The sequence below is a fragment of the Chrysochloris asiatica genome, unplaced genomic scaffold (genome assembly GCF_000296735.1).
Source record: "Chrysochloris asiatica unplaced genomic scaffold, ChrAsi1.0 scaffold00015, whole genome shotgun sequence".
Taxonomy (NCBI): domain Eukaryota; kingdom Metazoa; phylum Chordata; class Mammalia; order Afrosoricida; family Chrysochloridae; genus Chrysochloris; species Chrysochloris asiatica.
This window is the reverse complement of record NW_006408533.1, coordinates 4,618,994-4,645,645: the sequence shown is the minus strand read 5'-3', so window position 1 is coordinate 4,645,645 and position 26,652 is coordinate 4,618,994. Positions and strand designations below refer to the sequence as shown.

Sequence of the window (26,652 nt, the reverse complement as noted above, 5' to 3'; positions counted from 1 at the left end):
TTAACAAGGTAACCACAGGACTGAGTCCACAGGAAGTTCTCCGATGAGCTGAGATTGACCATGTGTGTTAGGAAATGTAGAAAGACAAATACAAAGGAGGCTGCCAAGAAAACAAATGGCCCAGCTGACAGTAACTACGCAGAGAAATGGTAACAGCAACAAGGAGAACGTTTTCGGTTTCTCAGGTCAGCTGATGCTCTGAGGCAAGTCATGTGGTAAGCTGACAACAGGGAGTGCTTCTGTCTCAGCCCAGGCAGTACCTGTCCCCTGGGAAGCAGGTAGAACATCATGGTTTAGTAAGGAACGGAGCCAAACAGTGAAGAGAAAGTAAACGATCACCTTTAGGTTGGTTCAAGGCATGGCTCACTAGGATTCCATTCCAGGGTGCAGGATGCCTGGCAGGGATGGGGGACTTTTAATCCTTCACTTTCATAACCACTCTCAAAATGCTTGAGAAATTGCCAAGAAGTGCCAAAAGTTGAGACAGGACCAGGGTCCCCTCATTTTCCAGAGCAGCTAACAATGAATTCTAGAAATGTTATATCAGGGGGTGCTCTGTCCTAGGGCACGATGAGTCGGAACCAACTAGACTGCAACAGGTTTTCTGTGAGTTCCTAGCCAGACTTCAGGATGGAGTATTAGACGCATGGTTTGTGAACTGAGAGAAGGAAACTAAATATTATGGTGAGGATTTGAATCCCAAATCCTGTTAAATTCCCCTTGTTACCTTTGGTTTAGGAGTCCTGATGTAGCTCTGTGGATTAATGCTCTGGACTGCAAGGTTGGCAGTTCAAGCTTACCAGCCACTCCTAGGAAACCCTATACAGGATCGGCACTTAACAACAACAATAACCTTTGGTTTGTGATAAACAGGTACGCCAGGGCACTGTAATGGACACAGATGCAAAAACAATTCAACTTGGAAGCAACTTAAATGTTCTTTATTCCCCTCGCTTTACAGATCAGGAAACGAGCCCTAAAGGGTTAGAGAGAAGATTGCACCCCTCCCAGACCTTCTTCTTCCCCTTATAGTCCCACCCAAACACATAGTATTTCAACAAGACACCTAGGAAATGCCACAGCTGTGATCTGGATGATGTTAGAATTACAGGTTTTCTCACTGCTTCAACAGCCAAACTCCACAGTCTTCATTTATTAGATGAGCTTCCATCTATCATCTCAGGTTGAAGTCCTGTCATCTCTGCTTTGAGAAGTGAGTCACGTACAGACACAGAACATCCAGTTCATCCCATCTGCTGACGACACAGAACTGAGAGGAGGAGCTGCAGCCCTGGATGAGAGAATCCAGATATTATCAATTCACTGGCACAAGTTCACAACCAGTGGTATAAAATGTAAGGGGAGATAAGTAATGAAGAATTGCTTTAAATTTCACAAAAGCTGAACAGGGAAGACCTAACTCAATGGTAGCTCTTATGAAAAAGGTATAGGGTTTTATTTTACGCTAAGTAAAATGGCCACCATCCATCTGTCCATCACTGAAAACCTAAGGATCACAACTGAACATTGTCCACCTCACTTACTTTGGGCATATTGGTGGTGGTGGAGGTGGTGTGCCATAGAGTCAGTTCCAACTCATAGTGACTCTCTATAGGGTTTCCGGGGCTATAAATCGTTATGGGAGCAGAAAACCTCATCTTTCTCCTGCAGAATGGCTGGTAGTTTTGAACTGCTGACCTTGAAGTTAGCAGCCAGACTCATAACCACTACGCTACCTGAGCTCCTTAGGAAGGATCAGTGGCTGGTGGAGAAGATTATGTTGAGTGAAGTAGAAGGTCCACAAGGGTAAGGGAGACCCTCAGTGAGATGGATTGGTATACTAGCAGCAATCATGGGCTCCCCAACATGCATCTGATTGTGAAGAGGATGCAGGCCTGAGCAACATTTCATTCTGTTATATGGAAGGTCACCATAAATTGGTTGATGTGATAGCAATTATCTTATCTATTGGAGTCCTGCTGTGTGTGGTACTGTAGGATAACTGCAAAGTTGGCCCTATTGCTCATATTGCTATGAGTTGGAATTGACTTGATGACACTGTAGGATAAGCACTTGACCACAAGGCCGATTTGAACCACAAGGTTGGCCGATTCAAACTCACCAGCCACTCCTCTGAAACGCTATACGGGTCTTAATGAGTCGGGACCAACTCAACAGCACTTTACAACAACAACAACAACAGTATCTATCTGTTTATCAAAGCAAAATGGGATCCAACAGTGTAATAAGACTGCCAAAAACTACTAGGGCCTTTCTGCTTTGTGGCAGGCAGAGACACAGTAAGTACCCCAAAGATAACCATACCCTGATGTCCCAGACGTGTGAATATATATCATCAAGTCCTTAAGCCAAAGCAGTATCCCTTGTGGGTCAGGAGTTTAAGAAGGTGGAAACATGTGAAATGAATGTAGTGCCTTTCCTGTAGGGAACGGACAATTCTCTAGTAAAGAGGTTGGTCCTTCTGCTGAGAGATGAGCATCTTCCAGCTGGTCCAGGTTTTCCAGTACACAACACCAATTATGAAGTCAAGGATTTTGAGATGGGTTATCCAGGTGGCCGCAGTGTTAGTCACAGGGGTCCTTGTAAAATTGGCAAAGAGAGTCAAGAGTTGGAGTAGGAAGTGAGGTAGCAGTGATTTGGAGATACAGGCTAGGGAATATGGACAGTCTCTAAAAGCTAGAAAGGCAAGAAAACAGATTCTTCTTAGAATCTCCAGAAGGAACATAGCCCCGCTGGCCCATTTTAGACTTCTGACCTTCAGAATAATTTCTAGTGTTTTGCAGCCATGAAATTTCTGGTAACTGTCACAGCAGTAATAGGAAATGAATGCAGGCTGTATTTGTGGTGGCAAAGTATCTAACCAAAAAGAGGTTGTACAAGGCACCAGTTACTCACTTCTGAAATGTTAGGGTCACTTTGGGATTTTAAGAAGCACATTGGCAAAGTCAAATACAAACCAGATGTTGAAGAAACAAGAACATCATAAGAAACAAGAAAGAGCTCATTTTTAGATATGAAGAATATTAAAATGTAACAGTTGTCTTTGACTATTTGAAGAGTTGCATGTCAAAGAAAGATAAAAATCACTATAATCCCAGAGGGTAGAATTAGAACAAAAAAGTTGGAGTAACAGGAAGATTCTGGTCATTCTGACAAAGACATTTACAAAAGTCAGAGCTGCCAGCCAAGTCAATGTGGTGTCTTTTGAGATCCTAAGTTCCTTGTCACTGGGAGCATTGAAGCAGAGGCTAATGGTCACTACTCAGCAATATTGAAAAGGATTCCTGCACAGAGACAAGTCAGTCAAGATCACTCTTCACACCTTCACTCTAAGAACTGAAGACGGGATGGTTCTAGAAAGACAAGGTATATTTTCACTGGAGGCTACATCCTTTTTTTTGCAAACATTTGTAATTAAGTCTCACAGGAATTTATTTTCCTGTTGCAGAAGTTTTGCTTCTGTTGCTTGTATAACTCTCAGCACTGTTTAAATCTCTTTGAGATCTGTAATTTTGATTTCGTGAGTAAAGTACGAGGGGCTTCCAAAAGTTCCTGGGAAAATTCTGTTATTTTTCAATTCCATTTCTCCACAAGCTCTCTGAAGCTGCCTCAGATGTTGGGCAGTATATCATAGACAAGGCCTCTGTCGTGGGGTCCCAGGGAGACCAGAAGGATCCTACACGGTGCCTCCACTCAGACTCCTCAGACTGTGGTAGGAGGCCCCAGTGCTGCCCTGTCCTACCAGTGCCCACATCTCAGTTTAGATTGTTCAAGTCCTTAAGCCAAAGCAGTATCCCTTGTGGGTCAGGAAGTTAACAAGGTGGAAACATGTGAAATGAATGGTCCCTGTCCTGTAGGGAATGGAGACTTCTCTAGTAAAGATGTTGGTCCTTCTGAGAGCTGAGTATCGAGAGATGAGCATCTTCCAACTGGTCCAAGATTTCCTATACACAAAGCCAATTATCCAGCCAGCATGCTCAAGGGAGCCCTACTCTCCTCTCCACACTTTATTCTCTGGAGGTTTTGTGTTAATGTCACTGCTGCTTGCTTTGCAAATGAAAAGAACCAAGTGCAAGATGAGGACAGTCTTCTCACGGTTGTCCTCTCCTCAGAGTCAACAGTCAACCTCAGAGCCCTCTGCCAGCAGTAAGGCAGGCCTGGTTACAGCATTGATTCTCCTATATTCACGAGACATCATCACCTGCACCAGCCCCTAAAAGGAAAGGAGAAATGCCTGTGTCCATTGATTACAACGTTCTCAGTCAGTGTGTCTGGACAAGTATCCACTTACCTCACACCCTGAAATGATTGTGACCATGGCTACGTTAGACATAACATTGACCTGCTTGCTGACATTGTTCATAAGTTGCTCATTCTCTTTTGTCCTCCCATTTAGCTGCTTGTATGGGGTTTGATACTTGTTTGTTAGATTCCTGCTTTCATTTAATAGATTTTTTTTTTTTTTTCTTGTTCTTCTTCTTCTTAAGGTGAGATAAAAAGGAACCAGCCAAAGCCTAAAGGCTGGGTGATTTTGCTTCCAGAAATGAACTTGTTTTTCCCTGCACCTTTTACCTTCCAGGGGTCAAGACCTTTCTCTCTGTTTATGGGGACAAGCACCTTAGGTGGTTCATTAGCTTTCCAGGTCTCCATCAGCCACCCCCAAAGCATTTCAAATAACAGACAAGTTTAAGTAAAAGCAGTGTGATGCCCTCCAACAGCCAATCCCACCATTGGCCTAACCCCACTCCTGCCATGTCGATCCTCACACCCTCCTGAGAGAAGCTCTGAAGGTGACAGGCAGAGGTTTCTGGTGAAAGGTACACCTTGGACAGCTGTGTCTCACCTTACCCGTGCATGCCACCAGAGAGGGCATTAATTGGGTTCTCACCAACACAATCAAATCTTAAATACCTAGAAGGCATTTCTCTACTACTGGGGGGGGGGGGCGGGGAGTCATGAGTAAGTCCTTTCACGTCTTAGTTCTCTACTCTACAAAATGGCAGTAATAATGGTTTTACTTCATTGGGAGATTGTGAGGATCACAGCTCTTAATTCAGTTAAAGTATTTCCAAGAGGGACTTTCTGGCCAGTGGTAATGGCTAAAAAGCCAGCTCCTTTTATCATCACTGCATAAGTGAATGCCAGTTAAACTCAGTCATTACAAATAGGACACAAGTGAAAATGTTGCATTCAGGTTTGATTAATGAAGTAACAACTCAGGTGAAGAAAGAAAGAAAGAAAAAAACCTTACATGTGAACCTGCTCATGTTTGTATTTTGCGCTGTGAGACATCTTTGTGTTTTTCTCCAGGACTACACTTTGTTATATGAAGAAGCAAAATATTTTCAGCTTCAGCCCATGTTGTTGGAGATGGAAAGATGGAAGCAGGACAGAGAAACTGGGCGCTTTTCCAGGCCCTGTGAGTGCCTAGTGGTGCGTGTAGCCCCTGACCTTGGAGAGAGGATCACACTCAGCGGTGATAAATCCTTGATAGAAGAGGTGTTTCCCGAAATCGGGGATGTGATGTGTAACTCTGTTAACGCAGGCTGGAACCACGACTCGACACACGTCATCAGATTCCCACTGAATGGATACTGTCACCTCAACTCAGTCCAGGTATAGAGTTGTCATTCTTGCCTTCACATAGTGCCTTTCCTGCAAAGAGCTGAAAATGTCTCATATGTTCACATTTCTGTGGGCAGAAGAATGTATTCCATCCATCATTCTACAAATATGGGCCAGGTTCAGGTGTGAACACTGGAGCTACAGACGAGAACAAAATAGACAACAGCTATTTTGGGGGCATTTCTGTTATGGGTAGGGGGCCACACATTAACTAACATGACTGTCAGGTAGTGAGAAGAGGACATCTGGGCAAAAGGACCCTGAAGATCCTGAGGTGGGAGTGTGCTCTGCTTACCTGAAATATCAGGAAAGATACAAAGCTATTTGATGCCAACGGAGTCAGAGTTTGGGTTTCTCTCTGCTTTGGAATTGAAATGGGCCCCTAACTTTGTTCAATCTTTAGCCAAGAAAACCTCTCCCACAGCTCAGAGATGAAAGCATTCTGTATACCTTGAGGATTGTTCCATGACGATTTCTTACTGCTTAAATTTATGATCAGAACAGCTGGGACCTGGCAGAGTAGGCCCCCACCACCAGGCAGCTTGGAGTGTGGCTTTAAACTGCACAGTTCCAAGGGTACATTTGCTTGCTTTTCTATGTGTATGGTGCCCCCTGGAGTTGTGTGAGGTACCCCCACTGTGCTGCCCTGTGCAGTGTTCTGAGCCAGGCCTCTGTTTATAAACATCTCTGACGCCCTGAGAGCCTTTCGCTCCCCACACATACCCTGCGCCTGGCTTTCCACCAGAGAGGAGGGAGGGGCAGAACCACTACCATGTCTCCTCACTTCTCTAGGGCCCCACCCTGCAGGCCAGTGAATAACTCATAAATCCACATGGTTGACATGCTTGAGTGTGATCACATGTAGAAATTTTCATCTGGATAAATGTTGCATGACACGGCCATGACCCTCTCTTTCTGCTCCACTAACCAAGAAATAGGAATTGTCCGCTAGGCATGTAGACATTTGGAATAGGATATAAGATCCAGGATGCCACATGGAGCTATTGTAACTCAATGATTACTATGTTTAAGCAACTTTGCTAGTACCAAGGTGACGTTTAAAAGTAACAGCCAAGAAGCATAGACTATTTGCATTACATGGAATAAGCTTTCACCACATCCAAGGTAACATTGGATCTTACTGGAAAATTATCATACTATGTATGTGAGACCCTTTGGGGAGGAAGAGGCCTTAGGGATTCCTTATGTTATCTATCAACTCAGCTACCATAACAATGAAAGAAAAAACAGTTCAGAGTTAGGTTCTTTATTGTTCACAGCTTCTACCTTTGAATTTCCTTTCCTAATCATGGCAAAGAACGCTTTCCAGTGTGATTTGGCCAGGCAAACTGGGTTGTTTCTGGCTGAAACTGGTAAAGTTTCTGCCTCTGCGCAAGAGTTCTCCTTGGGATGAGCTGTGTTTTGCCTTGTTATTCACCTACCATCAAAGTACATTTTGATTTTGAATTTGGGGATTGTCTACTTCCATTCTGCCCTCATACTGATTGGTCTGCTTGTGCTTTTTGAATTTGTTTACAGAAATAGAATGCTATTTTGATTCTCATGGGGCTTGTTTGCCTGGTTTGTTTTTTAAGTTGCCAGCATTTGAGGCTTTTTAGCAAATATATTCTTTTGCTTCCCAATCTTCTATAGTAAGCTGTTTTCCAGGATAGTAAACTATACTCCATATGAAAGTAGGCCACAAAAAATAATGATGAAAAGGGCTCATTGTTTTATTGACTACCCTTTAGAAGTTACTGTTTACTAACATTCGATTAGTGTCCCCTCTCCCCCACCCCTAAAACACACACACACAAAGAATTTGAGCCAGACCGTTTTCTTTTTGTTTTTTAATGTTAGGATTGCCTTTAGAATACTTGTTGTTGTTAAATGCCGGCAAGTCGATGCCGGCTCATAGCGACCTTGTATAGGGTTTACGAGGAGCAGCTGGTGAGTTTGAACCACTGACCTTGTAGTCCAGCACATTATCCCAGAACACATAGTAGAGAAGTAATTTAGTTATGTCAGAAATCCTAGCAGGGAACATTTTGAAGTCTAATATTCACTGAATAGCTAACAGAAGGCTCTAGATCAGCATTCCATATTTTTTCCTACTTAAGGGTTGCAGGAACTATTTACTAAATTTTAAGTGAGACATGTAGTGACAAATTCAGGGATCTTCCTGACATTCAGTATTTAATTTAAAAATTAAAGAATAGATTATATGGCTGGTGTTTATATAAGAAATGTAGAAGATCTATATTTTGAATGATTTTTTGATAAGCAACCATTATATTTATTCTGGCTTCTCTGCACATCCACAAGATGATAAGTCTAACCCCAGCTGTCTCCAGCAGTTCATTTCTTCAGCTATTAAAATTCCATAAATCTTCTAACGTGGAAAAATGGAAGATTAACTCAGTATTGAGAAACTTCAACAATGGCAGCATTGAGAACACAGATGAGTCACTATCTAAGGCAGGGTGGGGAACCTTTTTTCTGCCAAAATTGCTAACATCATTCACAGCCCATACAAAATTATCAACTTAAAAATTAGTGTGTTGTATTTGGTCAAACATTTAATTAACTCATTCCCCACCTCCCACCCCTGCAATGTGATGGTTGGAACCGCGGTTGCCTTGGCGGGGCCAGACCAAATGATTTCACATGACTTATACAGCCTGTGGGCTGGATGTTCCCCACCCCTGCTCTGAGGAAATTCAGATAATATCACTCCTCCCATAGCCTTTACCATCTTGTCAAGTATCAAAGCACAATTTTGAAATGGGGACTCTCTCCTTTGGCAGAGAAACCAATGTTGCATATTGGGGCCATAATCCATGCGATTTGAGACCAAACACAACCTCAGTTGGAACCCATTTCCACAGTTGACTAGCTGTGACCCTCAGTTCCCTCATTTATAGAATGGCGTTAACACCACCTGTTACACCAAGTGGTTGTAACCATGAAATGAGCTGACGTGTGCAGAGCAAGCTTGTAATGGCACATTTCCATATTAGAGGTATTTGTTTCCTCTCTGTTAGTTCTGCTGTATCATCAATTCCAATCTTCGGTGATCCCATGTGTGTCAGGATGACTGATTTTTCAGAGTTTGATCACCAGGCCTTTCTTCCGATACACCTCTGGGTGGACTCCAACCTCCAGTGGTTCGGGCAGCAGCTGAACATGTTAACTGCACCACCCAGGGATCCTTGCTTGCTCTCTACTGCCCTTTAATCCAGGGTCATCCCTTAAGGGACCCTCAAACAGATTCAGGGGTTGGATGAGATTGACCAGAGCTGCCAATGATCTGCCGACTTTACAGTAGTCCTGTGGAGTGTTTATATGGCCTATCTTGCCCATAACTGGATGCCTTTCTTGGCCTTTTGCAGGTCCTCGAGCGGTTGCAGCAAAGAGGATTTGAAATTGTGGGCTCATGTGGAGGAGGAGTGGACTCGTCCCAGTTCAGCGAATACGTCTTGCGGCGGGAACTGAGACGGACGCCCCGTGTCTCCTCTGTCATCCGGATAAAGCAGGAGCCTCTGGACTGAGTGGACATGTTTCTTATGCAAAAATGAAAACATACACAAGAAAATCATGCAAACAAGCAAGGGACATTTATGTGCAGTTGGGACAGCAAACCAAGTCCTGGACCTAAAATTGAATAAAAGACACATTTATATCAAATAGAGACCATACCTGTATTCATATGGGAACAATTGGAATAGTGCTATCCTCAAGGTGTAAAAAAAATATAAATATATATATATGTCAAAAGGTAGGAAATGCAAAAAAAAAAAGGTGGTAGCTACAGATGGTGCTGTGCTGGCCATGAAGTGTCCTGGGTTCCTGGGACCTGCTGACCAATAAACAAGCCATGACCGGTGAAGACACATCTCCTTACAGTTTCCCATTGTCAAACAGCCATTCATCGTTTTCCTTTTTCTTTCTTCTATCCTTTTTTTTAAAAAACAAACACAAATACCTTGAATGGCATTTCTTTGCGTACGGAGGTTTCGTGTCTGTCTTTAGGCAGGGACTGGGCAGGACTTCAGGAAAACTCTGCTGAGCACATTGTGTTTGGAAGATGTTAGACGTGAAATTCTAACTGTAGTTTGTACAGAAGTCACACTTTTTTGTCTGTCTCACAGATGTGAACATGACTTTGTTTTTAAACGGATCAGTTTTGCAAAGGGGCCAGAATTATTACTTGTTAGAGTTGCTCCCGTTTGAATCTGCTGCTTTCCTACAATTTTTCAAATTTTATAATGTATTAAATACAATAAACTCTTTAAAAAATAAGGTCTATGTGAAATACACATGGTGGGGTGAGGCTGTATTCCAGTGGAAATGTTCGTTTTGAGTTTCCTGTATTGAGCATCCAAAAGAGGCCTAAGCATTGGATCCCAGACAGAAGCCAAAACCTACTCAGGGATAAGGCTACTGTGCCCTGTTTCAAGCAGAAGTCTTCCAACTCCACAAATGTTACTCCCTCACTTGTTTCTTCTACAGTGTTTAGCAAGGGAAACCTTTCTATCAGTGAACATTTCAGTGACTAGTTTGCAGAACAAACCATACCAAAACTTAGTGGCTTAAAACATTTTATTCTCTCGTGGTTCTGGGCTTCTTGTGAGTGGAGCCAGGCTTCTTGTGCTCTGGGGGCTTGGATTGGACTGTGATGCCCAAGCTGGTTCACTCACATGACCAGCTATTGATACTGGCTGGTGGCCTCTCCCTGTGACTCGGGCCTTTAACAGTATGGTGGTAGTGGTGGCTAAGTGCTGTCAAGTCGGTTCGACTCAAAGTAAACCTGTACAAGGTTTCCAAGTAGCAACTAGTGAGTTTGAACCGCTGACCTTATGGTTCAAACCGACCTTGCAGTCCAGTAAATTATCCCACAGCACCACAGCAACCCTATAGAATAGAGTAGAACGGCTACATAGAATTCCCTAGGCTTCCATCTTTATAGGAGCAGAACACCAGGCAGGGTTTTTCTCCCATGAAACTGCCAGGTGAGTTCAGTTAGGAACCTAGTGCTTACCCATTGCAGCAAGAGGGCTCCTTTTCTAACAGCTCTACCATCACCTTTTTTCCCTACTTCTTCCTCATTCCAGACACTCATAAGAAACGCAGCACGCTGCCAAGATTGACAGGGAAACTATAATGTGTTTCTGCTGCAGAGGGGCCTGTGGTGATGGGCTATTTCCATCCTGAACTATCTTTTGAAATTAAAAAGTCTATGCCTAAGGATACTAGTAATGAAAATATCTCTGGCTTCTGAAAGTAAAAGTGAGCTGTTAATGGCTCCTATCAGTCTGTGAAACACAGACACAACTTAAAACACTAAATTACTTTAATGACTATACGCCAGGTTTCTACCTTGTTGCTTAACTTCCCCTGGAATGAGTCTAAGGCCTGGCTGCTCTCACTAGCTGCTCTGTCATGCACAGAAAGGACAATAAAATTGCTGTATGATTTACTAGGCATCCATTCTCATTACGGACAATTTCCTGAAATCAATAAAGCAAGGACTGTACTTTGGGACAGTCTGCTGGTTATTGTCATCAGCTAACATTGACCCCAAACTTCCTATGTGCAGTTAGTATTGATTGTCCCAACCAAATGCTCCACAGAATTGGGTTCCTTTGTTAGTGTCAGCACCCACTTTGATCTTGTGTGAGTCCGTATTGAACCACTACAACCCAATTGTATAGTCTACAAAAGAGCCGATCCAAATCAATGGGGCAAATAGGACGCTTGTGGGTTTTGTGTGTTGTTGTTTTTTTAAATCATATGAGGCCAATAACAGGCATTCATTGAGGCTAATTTAATATGATTTGCACATCAGGGTAACTGTTTGACTAGGTACTCAAAAATGCCCTGAAGTTGAAAGAACTTCCAAAGATTCTTATACCCCATGTTGCTGACATTTTCATGGAAATAGGGCCAGCACAATGTTTACACAATAACAATTTATCCTAAAACACAACTTCTAGTCAGAGCCCTGGTGTGGCACTGTAGAATAAGCACGAGTCTGCTAACCACACGGAAGGTCAGCGTTTCAAACACACCAGTGGCTCTCAGAAACCCTTTATAGGGTCCTATGAGTCAGAACCAATTCCAAGACATTTAACAACCACAACAACAGTCTGAGCCTGGAGTTTCTATTTCCCAAGACTGACTGCCCATAGATAATTCCTCACAGGTGCTCAATGCCTTAGGCCAAATGACATTCACTTTCCTACATTGTTGTTGTGTGCTGGTGTCAGTTCCGACTCATAGTGACCCTGTGCAGGGTTTCCGAGGCTGTAAATCTTTACAGGAGCAGAAAGCCTCATCTTTCTCCCATGGAACAGCTGGTTCACACCTATACTTGTTAAGTGCCGTTGAGTCAATTCTGACCCACAGCGACCCTGTATATAGGGTTTCCAAGGAACAGATGGTGAGCTTGAACCACCAACCTTGCAGTTCAAACAATTTTGCAGTCTGATGCATTAGTCTATAGCGCCACACCAGGAGCTTAAAGGTGTCCTTGTTAAGTGCCTTCCAGTGGTTACCACTCATGGTGGTGGTGGTGGTCATGTGTCGTGGAGTGAGTTCCGACTCATTGTGACCCTGCTTAGGGTTTTCGAGGCTGTAAATCTTTACGGGAGCAGAAAGCCTCATCTTTCTCCCTCAGAACAGCTGGTAGTTTAGAACTGCTGACCTTGAGATTAACAGCTGGATTCATAACCACTACAAAATCCTGTATCGGTTTCCGAGGAGTCGCTGGAAGGTTGAACTGCCTACCTGGTAGTTGCTTATCCTACAGCGCCACCCCAGAACTCCAGGGTGTCTTTAGGAAGTCAGTTTTCTCAAGAGTTCAAAAGGAGATCTCAGGGCAATGGCGTAGGTGGATCACCCCAGTTCCATGGACACCAGAGTCTGGGTTCCAGAGAATTAAAACTCTTCCTTACTCTGTATGGTTTTAACTTTTTCAATATACAGATTCCCAGATGCCAAAGTACTTCAGGAAATAATTGATCAATCAAACTATAATTCAGTCACAATCTGTTTTCTTCCCCTAATTTTTATTATCAAATATACAAGATTAAGTAAAAAAATATTGTTACAAAATCATAGAAATCTTTATTAAACCATGGTATAAAAATGTGAAACTGTTATTTCTCCACATGGCCTCCATCTAGGTCTATCCACTTCTGAAGGTGGTGTTTCCATCTCTAACCTTTTCCTGAAAAACTCTGAGTTCTTGGAAAGACACTACATCAAGACGGCAGCTTTGGCATTCTTGAGGGACTCAAATCGAGTTTCTTTTAAATGACCTTTGAGTTTGGTAACATAAAGAAGTCAAAGAGGCCCCATCAGGGCTGTAAGGTGGATGGGGTAAGGTTTCCTAATGAAATTCTCATAGGGCAGCCCCTGCTACCCTGGAGAGCAGGAGCACTGTGATGGAAAAACACTTCCTGGGCACAACTTTCCTGATGTTTTTCTCACCAATGCAGTTTTCTTTAAAACTTCCCCATGATTGTCCTGTGTCTGTCAAGAAAATCTATCAAGATCACACCTTGGGAATCCCAAAACACAATAACCTTCCGAGCTACTCTCTCTGCCTTGAATTTAACTGGTCCAGCAGATGCTCTGAGAAGCCACTGTTTTGATTGAACCGTTTTTGTATGTGTGTGTGTGTTTTTAAGGCATCCTACAGAGTCTAAGACAAGCGTATTCCTGAGAACACTTAGCTGCATCCATCCACTGATCACAGAGACATATTTAAACAAATCTGTGCTTGTCTGAACTGGAATCCTAGGAGCAATTGTTTTTACTTACCCTCATATAGTTCATATTCAAACTTTCCTAATTGTCCTAATAATGGTCCTTATGTCTGTGCTTTCTGCCCCCCTAGAGGATCTGATGAAGGGTCAAGCGCTGCATTTAATAATAATACCTCTTTGCTGTTGTTAGCTGCCATTGAGTTGGCTCATGGGGACCTCATGTACCATGGGATCAAACCATTGTAATCCATAGTGTTTTAATTGACTGTTCAGAATTAGATTCCCAGGCCTTTCTTCCTAGTTCATCCCAGTCTAGGAGCCCCCCTGAAATCTGTCCAGCAACACACAAGCCTCCTCTTGTGCCTGGTGGCTGTGCACGAGGCACATTGGCCAGAAATTGAAGCTGAGTCTCTGGCACAGAGGTGAGAATTCTACCTCTGAACCACAACTGACATATTTCTAGACTCCTTTAATATAGAAAGATCTCCCACAATTTTTTGTTTAGCTTGTATTATTTTGTTTTGTCTTTCATTACATTGACTTATCTGACGGTCTAGATCAAATGTTTTGAAGATTGTTGCACAGTCTAGATGAGTCTGATTATTCCTTCACTGGTAGCACCAGGTTAGTTTTAATTCCACATTAACGCTACAGAAGTGACTTTACGTCCTTTCATTGTATCTCCTCATGTCTCTGGTAAGGACAGTTGACTCCTGTTGTGAAGTGCCATAGAGTTGGTTGCAACCCATAGCAATCCGGTATTTCTGAAGAGTGGCTAGTAGGTTTGAACCACTGACCTTGTTGTAAGCAGTCCAGTGCTTATCCTACAGCACCGTACTAAGACTCCTGACTCATGTTGGTGATGATCATTTTGACCACTTGGTTGAAGTGCTGTCCACCAGGTTTCTTGAGTGTAAAAATAACTTTCCCCTTTATAATTACAAGTAACCTGTCGGATGATTTGGTGAGATTGTATAAATATCCTGTTCTTCAACAAGTTTTTACTCAATGGTTTTGACATTGATTATCTTTTCTAAAATCAATCATTGCCTTGATGGTTGTAAACTATACCTTTTTTGAAAAGCTCCTATTACCTGAATCACTGGTATTTGAAATAACCTTTACTTTCTTTCTTTCATGGTTGGTAAGTGCCATTGAGTTGGTTCCTATAGAGTCATTTCATAGTGGCTCACAGTGTATAAGGTTTCTGAGGAGTGGCTGGTGGCTTTGAACCACTGATCTTGTGATTAGCAGTTTACTGATTATTCTACAGCTCACACTAGGACCCCTTCTTTGTTTTTAGCAAATTATATTTCTTTAGTCCAGGACACACCATACAATTCTTGACTTGCTTTTTTCTAAGAAGAATTTTAGAAAAATAGAATACGGCAAGCCACTTCTCACATGGTTTCTAAATATTAGATAAGTGTCTATTTAATTAATAGTAATAACAATGTTGTTGTTAAGTGTCATTGAGTCCATTCTGACTCATAGCAACCCTGTACAGGGTTTTCATGGAGTGGCTGGTAGGTTTGAACCGCCGACCCTGCAGTTAGCAGTCCAGTGCTTATCCTACAGCGTCATACCCATTTACTGTTTGCTGTGCACCAGGCATTGTGATAAGCACTTTACCTGCATTAACTCACTCAATCTTTATGACTACAATTGCTGTTAAGTGCCGTCAAATTGTTTTCAACTCATGTTGTTGTTGTTACGTGCCGTCCGACTTATAGTGACCCTGTACAGGGTTTCCGAGGCTGTAAATCTTTATAGGAGTAGTAAGTCTCATCTTTCTCCAGTGGAACAGCTGGTAGTTTCAAACTGCTGATCCTGAGGTTAGCAGCCCAATTCGTAACCATTACGCTACCAGAGCTCATAGTGACCCTATATAGTAAGGTTTCCAAGAAGCAGCTTGTGGGTTTGAACTACCGACCTTGTGAGTCAAACCAAGCTTGTGATCCAGTGAGTTATCCTGCAATGCCACACCAGGACTCTTACGACTAGTTGTTGTTGTTAAGTGCCATCGAGTCTGTTCTGACTCATAGCAACCCTGTAGAGGATTTCTGAGGAGTGGCTGGTAGGTTTGAACTGCCGTCGTTGTGACTCAAACTGACCTGTGGTTCAGAGCATTATCCAGCAGTGCCACACCAGGACTTCATGGCTGCAGTAGAGGTTATATTATACCCATTTTTCATTCCAAGAAACCAAGTCTCAGAAACATCAAGTAAATGGCAAGACAAAAGTTAATGTTCATAAAGCTTCATGTTGTTGTTGTTAAGTGCCATCGAGTTGGTTCTGACCCATAGTGACCCTGTATAGGGTTTCTGAGGAGTAGCTATTGAGCTTGAACTGCTGGCCTTGCAGTTCAAACGGCTTTGTAGTCTGACGCATTAACCCCACAACCCATACCAGGACTCCTAAAGCTTCCTTTGTTGTTGTTGTTAAGTGCCATATAATCCATTCTGATCCATAGCGACCCTGTATAGGGTTTCCAAGGAGTAGCTGGTGAGCTTGAACCACCGACCTTGCAGTTCAAATGGCTTTGCAGTCTAGCGCACTAGCCCACAGCACCAACCCAGGACTCCTAAAGCTTCATAAGGAGGTCCAGAAACAAACAGAAAAAAGTGAGTTTCCATGATGGTGTTGTTAAGTGCTGTCGAGTCAGTTCCGACTCACAGCCACCCTGTATAGGGTTTCCAAGGAGCAACTGGTGAGTTTGAACTGTCGTTGCAGTTCAAACCGACCTTGCAGTCCAGTGCTTATCGTACAGCACCATGGAAAAACATTGATTAATAGTGTTTTCTCCTTAAAATGAAATTATTACAAGTATTTTGAGCATCCCTTGCAAATTGTGGGCACGAAACTTAGTTTACAGAGCTCTGGTAGTGTAGTGACTACCTGTCGTTCCAAACTACCAGCCGTTCCTCGTGAGAAAGATAAGGCTTTCTACTCCCGTGAACATTTACAGCCTCAGAAACCCTTTAAAGGTTTGCTATGAGTCAGAACCGACTCCATGGCACATCACCACCACCACCAGGCTTAGTTTGGAATCCTGGTGTGACACTGCAGGAAAATGCACTGGATCATGAGGTCGGCAGTTCAAACCTACCAGCTACTGCTCAGAAACCTTAGACAGGGTTGCTATGAGTCGGAACCAACTCAACAGCACATAACAACAACGACTTGGTTTTAGTGATATTAGGATGATCATGATATGGTTTCTGCCATAGGAAACCCAAATTCTCTGTACATCTAGTGGCAGAATTAAGATATGTATACAGCTAACAACAAGGAGCTCTGGTAAGTAGTGGTTACGAATCAGGCTGCTAACCTCACAGTCCGCAATTCGAAACTACCAGCTGTTCCGTGGGAGAGAGATGAGGCTTTCTGCTTCTGTAAAGATTTAGAGACTCAGAAACCCTATACAGGGTCGCTATGAGTAGGAACCGACTCCACGGCATATAACCACCACCACCATATAGCTAACAACTGTACAAGGCGCAACAGAATATATGTTACTTCCTTCATATTTACAAACCAAAGATGATAGGAATGCCAAAGGATGAAGGATTTATCTTCAAGAAAAGCACCGTCAGGAAACAGCACTGGAAAGAGGAGTGGTTTTTGCAAGCAATGGTCATAAAGAGAGAGTTAGAGACTGATGTGGGATCCAAGTGGTTGTAATTGGGGAAGAGTAAAATCTGGTCTGGCAACAGAAGATGGATTTGGACTAGTGGTGGTAGGGTAAATGTTGAGTGTCAGGCTGCAGAGTTTTTATTTCATTTAGGAACTCCTGGGGAATCACAAAAGGTGGGATCCATCAATATTAATCTAGAAGGTCTGTAGGCTTGGTCAGCTGGGACAGTGTTTTGTGGGGAGGGGCAGTTGAGTGACAGCTTCTTCATCCTTTCATTCATGAGTTACAAACCAGGCTTAATGCTGATGAGCTACAAGCTTAAAATGCATGAGAAAATAAGACTTCAGCTGGTATGTAGGGATGCCAAACTCAGATGCCTTATGAGGCCATGGGAGTCATGTAGATTAGTGGTACACAGGCAAACTGGAGTCTATGTGTCCCATTCTAAGGGGCAGTCTCTGCCTCAACTCCAGTGGGTTGCAGCTACAGGCAAACAAGGGTTCTATGCTCACTTAAAGACTGAAAATCCAGATTTCTGGGTGAAATCTGTAGGTATGTAAATGTTGGAACTAACTTGTTATTTTCAAACGTGCAGACCAAACAAGGCATCTGCAAACTACCAGTTTGTAACTCTGAGGTTTCTGAAATAATGAACCCATTTTACTGTGCAGAAATATTTCATTTAGACGGCATGAGAACTTAGTTGTTTGAAGACCTAACTTTAATGATTTTATCATAAAGATTTAATTTTAGAATATAACTGATAATAGTGATAATAACAACCTTCACAGAGTGCTTACCAAGCTCACCAGCCACTCCTTGGAAACCCTATAGAGGGTCGCCATGAGTCGGAACTGACTCAATGGCACTTAACAACAACAATGGTGAGGACTCTACAGATAGGTTCTTCTTGAACCAGAAGGCAGCATTATTATCCTGGTTTTGCAGATGAGAAAATTGGTTAAGTCTAAAAATTTTGCCAAAATCCGTAAGAAACTTGGAACAATATGCATTCATACACACATACCATACACATCATGAATCTATTTGATTACTACCTTGGACTCAACTCTTTCTAGTTTTCCTCACCAATGCAAAAATATTGATTTGCTAAGCCATTTGCAACTGAAGGATGTTATATTATAAGACACTAGACAAAAAGGTCACAACAGTAGTTTACTAGTTATGGAGTAGGGATTATTCTGACACCGTGACCAACTAGTATTAATATATACAACTCAAGATCTGAGAAGACTTACTGAATCTGGCATGGCCACTGTCAAATAGCTCTTCTGAATAAAAGTTTGTGTTGTTGTTAGATGGCACCAAGTCAGTTCCAATTCATAGCAACCCCATATACACCAGATGGAAATGCTGCCCATTGTAGCAGCCATTGCATTAATCCGTCCTGTTAAGGGTCTTCCACATTTAATATCCTCAGATCCCACCTTCTGTGATTCTCAAGGCACTTTAACAAGCATGATGTCCTTCTCCAGGGACTGGTCCCTCCTGATAACACATGCAAAGTAAGTGAGACAAAGTCTCATCACCCTCGCCTCTAAGGAACATTCTGGCTGTACTTCTTCCAGGACAGATTTGTTGGTTTTTCTGGCAGTCCATGGTATAGTCAATATTCTTCACCAACATCATACTTCAAAAGCATCACTTCATCTTTGGTCGTCCTTAACCACTGTTCAGCTTCCCCATAGTTTATATCAGTATAGCCCAAACTTGCTATTCTTACAACTCAGTCCAGCACCCCTCCCCACCAGGCATCCTGAGTCTCAGTCTCTACATAACCAGCCTGGAGATCTGTATTTTTAACAAAAGCACAGATGACTTTTTAATCAAGCAGGCTTGGAAAATACCAGGTAGTATCATTGTACTTCCCCAAACTTGGCAATGAACAAGAATGCAACTCTCATGGGGAATGCCTGTTTGTGACTTCATTGCTATTTATTAAACAAGTCGACTTCTCCTGTTCTTTTGAAGGCCTGGTTGAACACTTGAAATGAAGTTAGTGGGAGGAGATAGGGGTGGAATACTTGACAGAAATTTAACCAGGGGGCTTCCATCCATTCCTAATTAGGTAGGGAAGTACCAGTTCTGTGGAAATAGTCCACTAGTCACAGATTTCTTCTGCCTACTCTTAAAGAGCTATATCAGAGGCTGAGTGAATACAAACCTCATGCCCAGGAAGCAATTACAGTTGGATCAACCACCTATAGCAATAGCCATAGGTATGCGGGACTCACCTTTCCCTGAACGGTTTCATTTATATGAGCCTCTTTTCAACTTCAATGACTTCAAAGCTTCAGAATTTGAAGGGGTGTGCAAATCTAGAACCCTAACCACCGACCTCAAGCACCTTTTAATATGCTGTGATGTAATTAGATTCATAGAGCTTCTGATAGTTTTAGGTTTGGTGTCAACATAGCTAGGCCAAGTTTTCTCAGTGGTTTGGCAGTTAAGATGTAGTAATGCCCTATAATAAGAGCTAATATAAGTTGTTGTTGTTCTGTGCCATGGAGTCAGTTCCAACTCATAGCGACCCTGCATAGGGTTTCTGAGGTTGTAAATCTTTATGGGAGCAGAAAGCCTCATCTTTCTCCTGTGGAACAGCTGGTAGTTTTGAACTGTTGTCCGTGAGATTAGCAGCCTGATTCATAACCACTACGCTACAAGTAGTCACCTTCATAATGAAACAATATAATGTAATTGACCCCATAATGGGATCTGCTATGAGCAGCAAATCACTTGAAGAGAGGTTTCCTCAGGGGTGTGGCTTGCAACATCTTTCATCTTACAAAGATAAAGGGATAAAGAAGTGAACAGAGAAAAAGGGACCTATGTGGCATTGTAGGAGAAACACTGAACTACTAATTAAAAGATCAGCAGTTCAAACCCATCAGTCAATCCTTAGAAGCCCTATACTATGAGCCAGAACTGACTTGATAGCACTTTAACAACAATGACCATCACCAAGAAAGAGGAACTGGGAGTGGAGTGCGGTACAGACTGCTGGCAAGGCACATGGAGAACTCCAAGGAATGCTGGGCCTGCAGATGCTGAAAGGAGGCAAGGACATTTCTACAGAGCGAGTGCCCTGAACTCAGACTTCTAGAGTCCTAAATTGTGAGAGAATTCATTTATATTTGCTAAAGCCTTCCACTTGTTCTATTTCTGCTATAGCAGCACTAAATAACTTAAGATAGAATTTGGTACCAGGAGTGGGGTGCTGCTCTAACTGATACTGAAAATGTGGCAGTGGTTTTGGAATTGGATAATGAGTAGAGGCTGGAAGAGTGCTAAGCTGCCTCGTCGTAAAAGCCTAGATTGCCTAGAAGAGGCTGTTGGTGGAATGATGGATGTCAAAGGCAACTCTGACAAGGACTCCAAAGGAAATGAGTACAGCTGTAACACGAGATGGGACCGGCAGTGAGAAGAAGGAGCGGAGAAACTGCAGCAACAGAACCAAGAGGCTGCTGACACAAGACAACAGGGGAGCCAGTCAGAGAACCGAACACTTTCATACAGGAGACTTCCTGGTAGAGTAGGGTGCCTCTGGGCACCCGTCAATGGAGTTAGACTTTCAGACCCACAGAGCTACAATTCTGAGCATGTGACTCCAAGATGTTTGTCTCTCAGGCTCTCCTTTTTCCCTCACTCACACAATGTTTCATCACTCCTCCCCATTTATCTATCAGACTGTGCCTGTCAGAATAACTGCGGATTAACAAAGGTCAAGAAATCCAGAGAATCACTTGCTATGCCTGCCATAGAGACTATGGGACTGGGTCTAAAATAACCAGTCCTGGGAGCTGAAGATCAATTCCTTACTGCAAAGGTGTCATGTTGTTGTTGTTGTTGTTAAGTGCCGTAGAGTTGGTTCTGACCCATAGTGACCCTGTACAGGGTTTCTGAGGCTGCAAACCTTTATGGGAGCAGAAAGCCTCATCTGTCTCCTGCGGAGCAGCTGATAGTTTTGAACTGCTGACCTTGCGGTTGGCAGCCCGATTCGTAACCACTACGCTACCAGAGCTCCTTGTTAGCTTCTAGATGCAGCAGGTTTTTCTATTAGTCAGCAGCAAAGGGCAACTAAATTGCCAAGGGGAAATGGAGAGATGGACTACTCATGTGAGCCTTAACTTAAATTTTCAGTCCATCATTGCTCTTTATTTCAAATGTTTTGCTATTTAAAAGATTATTTATTTTGGCTGGGGACACTGGACACAGGGAAGGAGAGGGGCTGTGTGCTGACGGCTGAGGGACAGGTCTATGGAATGTAGCCTTTGGTTATTTGATTAAGCATGGAAGGGATTGTGATTGTTGCAATGGAACGAAATAACGATAGGATGAATGTAAAACTGATGTTCTCCCATGTAAATCCACAATAAAAACTTTTAAAAAAACAAAAAAGATTGCTCTTTTGTAAGTCATATTCTCAAATAATTGTTCTCTTAAATATATAAATACCAGAGATTTTGAAAGTCTGTTAAGAAGACTAAATATTCATGAAAATAATCCAGTTGTGGCTCTCTTACCTCAAGCAGAGTAGATGTGTTTCTAAAACAGAATATTTACCTGTATAATCTTTTCTCTACTGCCATTGTAATTTCAATTCAGTTATTTTCCCACAGCCTCTACATGTGGCAAAACAAAACTACATGCCCTCCTGCTCAATTTCTCCTACAGATAACTTTATGTCTCTATACAATCTGCAACGAATCTCCCCACCCACCCCCACGTTTCAACCAAGCCATGTTAGTCAAGTGATGGATCTAAATGATTCCTCCACATTCACTAAATCTCTTTGTGTTTATTGTTGTTATTGTTGTTGGGCCGCTGTCACGTTGGCCCTGGACTCATGACAACTCCATGTACAATGGAACAAATTCCTGTTTGGCTCTTGCTCTACTCCCGTGATCAGTTGCAAACCCTTGTGACTGATTTTTGGAAGGAGATTATCAGGACTTTCTTCCTAGTCCTTCTTGGTCTGGAAGCTCCACTGAGACCTCATAGCATCCTAGCAGCACACAAGGTTTCACTGGCTGTGTGTGGGGTGCATTGGCTGGGAATCAAACCCAGGTGTCCTGCAAGGAAAACGAGAATTCTACCAATAAACCACCACCGAACCACTGCCCCCTTCATATTAATTAGGTATGTTAAACATATACGAGGGGAATGATTTACTTAAGCCAAAATATTGATGGAGCACTAGAACTACACCTAGATGGTACTTCCCAGGGCCCACTGAGAAGCCCCGTGACGGCATGAGGTCACTCACGTCTCAAATTGTGAGCATCTTTGTCTTATATGTCACTACTCTTCTCGGTCCACACTCTGTCTTTCTGGTTGTTCTCCTCTACCTCACGGCTTCCTAACACTTGTGCTTCAGGCCTGACCTCTCTCCAAGCTTCAGATTGGAGACGGGCTGTGAGGCACTGAAGACACAGTGCAAATAAGACATCATTCCACCATTTGACTGTTAGTCTGGCTGGAGAGAACACATGTAAGCTGATCCTTTCTCTGTATTGCATCATGAGCAATGATAGATACAGGGTCTGTAAAACAGTTTCATTTGACTATGGAAAATCTTTATACCTTTCCTTTTAGATTTCCTATTTCTGTTCAGGATGCCTCCTTCTATCCAGACCAGGAATCCATCATTCATCATCTCTCAACACCTAGTTAGTCACCAAGTTCTACACAAAGTATCTCCTAAACACTTCTCCAGTTGGTCTCTCCTTCCCATGCCTACTATTGCTTTCCAACGTTGCATTATCAACTTCTTTATGCAGACTATTTCCATAAGATCTTAATTCATTGTCTACTGGAGAGTGGAAGTCTTGCCCCTAAACTCCCCCTCATATTGCAGCCCAGTCACTCACCGGCAGTGTTCCTTCTTTGCTTTTAGAATCGTCTCATCTACCCAGTGCAGCCTGTAAGACCTTCCATAACCTGCCCCTGAACCTCATCTGTGTCCTCCCCTGACCTCATGGTGGTGGTTATGTGCTGTGGAGTCGGAACCGACTCATAGCGTCCCTGTACAGGGTTTCTGAGGCTGTAAATTTTTACAGGAGCAGAAAGCATCATCTTTCTCCTGTGGAACAGCTGGTAATTTCGAATTGCAGACCTTAAAGTTCACAGCCTGGTTCGTAACCACTACGCTATCAGAGCTCCTTCCCCTGGCCTCATCCTGAATGCTTTTATCTCCCCAACATGTCAAATTGCTTCAAGCCTAACTACTTTGAGACATATTTATCTTCTTGTTTGTTTAATCAACTCATCCTTCAAGACCCCCTTCACCCATGAGCCCCTTAGATGGACAAAGTGACCCCTTTCCTAAGGTCGTAAAGTACCTATTTGTACTTTTATTATTGTTAACCAATATTAGAAAATCTATTTACATGTCTACATTGAATGGGAGCCCTTAAAGTTCTTAATAGCAGAAATATGACTTATCTATACTTATGTTCTCAACACCTAGTAGGCACTATGTAGATGTTTACTGATGACAGATGAAATACACACATGAAGTCTATCATTGCCAGAACTAGGCCAAGTATGACTTTCATGTTACTAACCCCATCACTTGAAGAGCTAGGAAGTACTCATAAGCAATAAATCAAGTGCTAAGTAAAGGAACTGGTACAAAATAGAGAATCAATTTATTAATAATATTAAATCTCTCAAGCAGTATTGGTCCTTTGAAATTTTCTTTGGATTTTGCTCTGTTAAAAAGAGGTAAGAAGGATGTTCACTTTTGACCAATAGAGAACTGCAGGTGATAGATTTATGCTTTTGTCTGAAACAAACTAAAAATTCTACTATATTCAAAAGTGGATGTCTTTCATGACTTGTAAAGCATTATATATATATATTATAAATAAAATACTTTACAGTATATATAAAATGCTTTACAAGTCATTGGATACCTGGCAACAAAGGACTGATTTCTGAGCGATGAATAACAAACAAGGGAGCTGTACATTTGCCCAAGCTAACTGTTTTCAGTTTTCAGGCCGTAATGCAGGAGGGATAATCCAGGAAGAGTCCTGTGGCCTCCCGGAGTTGAGGAGATGAAGTTAGGAGTCCAGAGAATCCAAGGAAGCTAGAGTTCATAAAGCTACACAGAGACTCAGGTAGAGAGAGAAACCAAATATCTAAACAGGGTCTCCCTGAAGTCTACAGATGAACACTGTTCAGTGTATGTGTCTGAAGAAACTATCCACGGTTAAGGAAAGAAACACCTGAGAAGATGAGGGGGAAAATCCTTGTAGCTGATACAGAGCTGACAATAGTTCCCTTCCCATCAGCCAGACTGGAAAACCACATAATCCATGCAGCTTTAGCTAGCACTCAAAATGCCTCAACTTTGTTGTTGTTGGTAAATGCCATTGAGTTGGAAATCCTGCCTAGGATTTCCAAGGAGCAGCTGATGAGTTTGAACCACTGACCTTGCAATTCAAACCAATCTTGTGCGTTATCCTGCAGGGCCACAGTGAGGGAAAATTAGTACTAGCAAGGATAGCCACACTTCTTATCTCATACTTTGGACATATTGTCAGGAGAGACCAGTTGCTGGAGAAGGATATTATGTTTGGTAAGATGGAGGGTCGGAGAAAGAGGAAGACCCCCAATGAGATGGATTGGCCAAGTGGCAGCATCGATGGACTCGAGCATGGCAACAGTAGTGAGGGACAGTATTTCATTCTGCTGTGCATAAGGTCGCTATGGGTGGACTCGAGCATGGCAACAGTAGTGAGGGACAGTGTTTCATTCTGCTGTGCATAAGGTCGCTATGGATGGACTCGAGCATGGCAACAGTAGTGAGGGACAGTATTTCATTCTGCTGTGCATAAGGTCGCTATGGGTCGGTATCGACTCGATGGCAACTAACAGCAACAACAAACACAATGAAGCAAAGAGGACTTATAATATTTATTGATGAAGGTCTAAGACCACAACCTTTAGTATGGGTTTTGTGAGAAATAACTCTTGTGGGTGTGGTCCATCTTCAGGAATTCCTGAGATTGCTAGGCCTGACAAACAGATTGTTGATTTACATACAGGGAGGGATGTGTAACCTGGCTGTTCTAGGACTAGGACATTTAAATAAGAATACAGCCATTAAGGACAATGGGCAAGCCACTTTGGCTTCTCTGGGGGGGGGTGGGGGGAGGGAAAATGGAACATGCCATAGAATTGTATATGGGGAACTGGAACTAGAGGAGAGGCTTTTTGGAGACAAGTATAAAAACCATTTGAGGCAGGCCATGTGGCTCATCTGCCCTTGTCTATGGGGCTGGGCACCTGATTTTGCAAAATTGAATAAAGAAAAACTCACTCTCACTAAAATGAGTACAGATTTATTAACTTAAAGTGGAAAAAGCCCCTCCTCCATTTTCCCCTTACTGGGTACTTTAGAGTTTACAATATTTTCTGAACTAGTCCCTACAAGAGCATTTAGTTCCACCCCCTCCCCATGAACTTTCCCTACTTTCTTGAAGGGTGTATTCTTATCTTAAAAGAGTCTAGAAGGTCAAACTAGTCTCTTTCTCTCCTCAGAGTTCCCTTTTGTCATGCCAACCTGCTACCCCCAAGATTTCCTTGATTCTAAAAATGAATCATCCCAACAGCTATTTCTCACAATAGTATTCGAGGAAAATATTAAAAGTAGCCTGGACTACCAAAAGAACTAACAGGTCTGTGTTGGAAGAAGTAAATCCAGAATGCTTCTTAGAAGCCAGTATGACCCAACTTTGTCTCTCATACTTTGAATATATTATCAAGTGCTAACAGTCCCTGGAGCTCTGGTAGCATAGTGGTTATGAATTGGGCTGCGAACTGCAAGGTCAACAGTTCGAAACTACCATCTGTTCCATGGGAGAAAAATGAGTCTTTCTGCTCTCATAAAGATTTACAGCCTCGGAAACCCTGTACAGGGTCTCTATGAGTCGGAACCAACTCCACGGCACATAACCAACCAACCAATAGTCCCTGGAGAAGGACATCATGCTTGGTAAAGTAGAGCGTCAGCAAAAAAGAGGAAGACCCCCAATGGGATGGACTGGCACAATGGCAGCTACAATGGGTCAAACACAGCAACGACTGTAAAGTTGGTACAGGACCAGGCAGTGTTTCATTCTGTTGTGCATTGTTTCTATGAGTTGATACCAACTCAATGGCACCTAACAACAACAACAAACACAGCTCTGGTGTCACCTTACAAAGCTTAGGAGCAATCCCAAAATAATTTAATGTTGTACTGCTAATGGATTCCTGGTGTGGTTCTGCAAGGTAAACACCAGACTGGGAACCACCAGCTGCTCCTTGGAAACCCTGTACAGGTTTACAATGAGTCAGACTCGACAGCACTTACCAACACAACAACATAATAATGTTGGGCTAAAACAAAGTTCAAGATTATTTATGTTGTTGTTAGGTGCCATACAGTCTGTACCGACTCACAGCGAACCTATGCATACCGGAATGAAATATTACCTGGTCCTGGGCAAACCTCACAATCGTTGCTACACTTGAGCACATTGCTGTGGCCACTGTGCCAATCCATCTTGTTGGGGGGGGGGGGGG

General features: G+C 42.7%; 1 protein-coding gene across 2 annotated transcripts in view; it reads left to right on the top strand.

The window, feature by feature from the left end:
• The window catches only part of KCTD1 (potassium channel tetramerization domain containing 1), a 130,506-nt gene extending 120,499 nt beyond the window's left edge, over positions 1–10,007 (top strand). For both annotated transcript variants that reach the window (XM_006835036.1, XM_006835035.1), the window contains exons 4-5: positions 5,332–5,637; positions 9,039–10,007. In XM_006835036.1, the coding sequence (XP_006835099.1) occupies positions 5,332–5,637; positions 9,039–9,197 (465 nt within the window). In that variant the 3' untranslated portion in view covers positions 9,198–10,007. The remainder of the gene's footprint in view (positions 1–5,331; positions 5,638–9,038) is intronic.
• Positions 10,008–26,652: the final 16,645 nt, after the last annotated feature.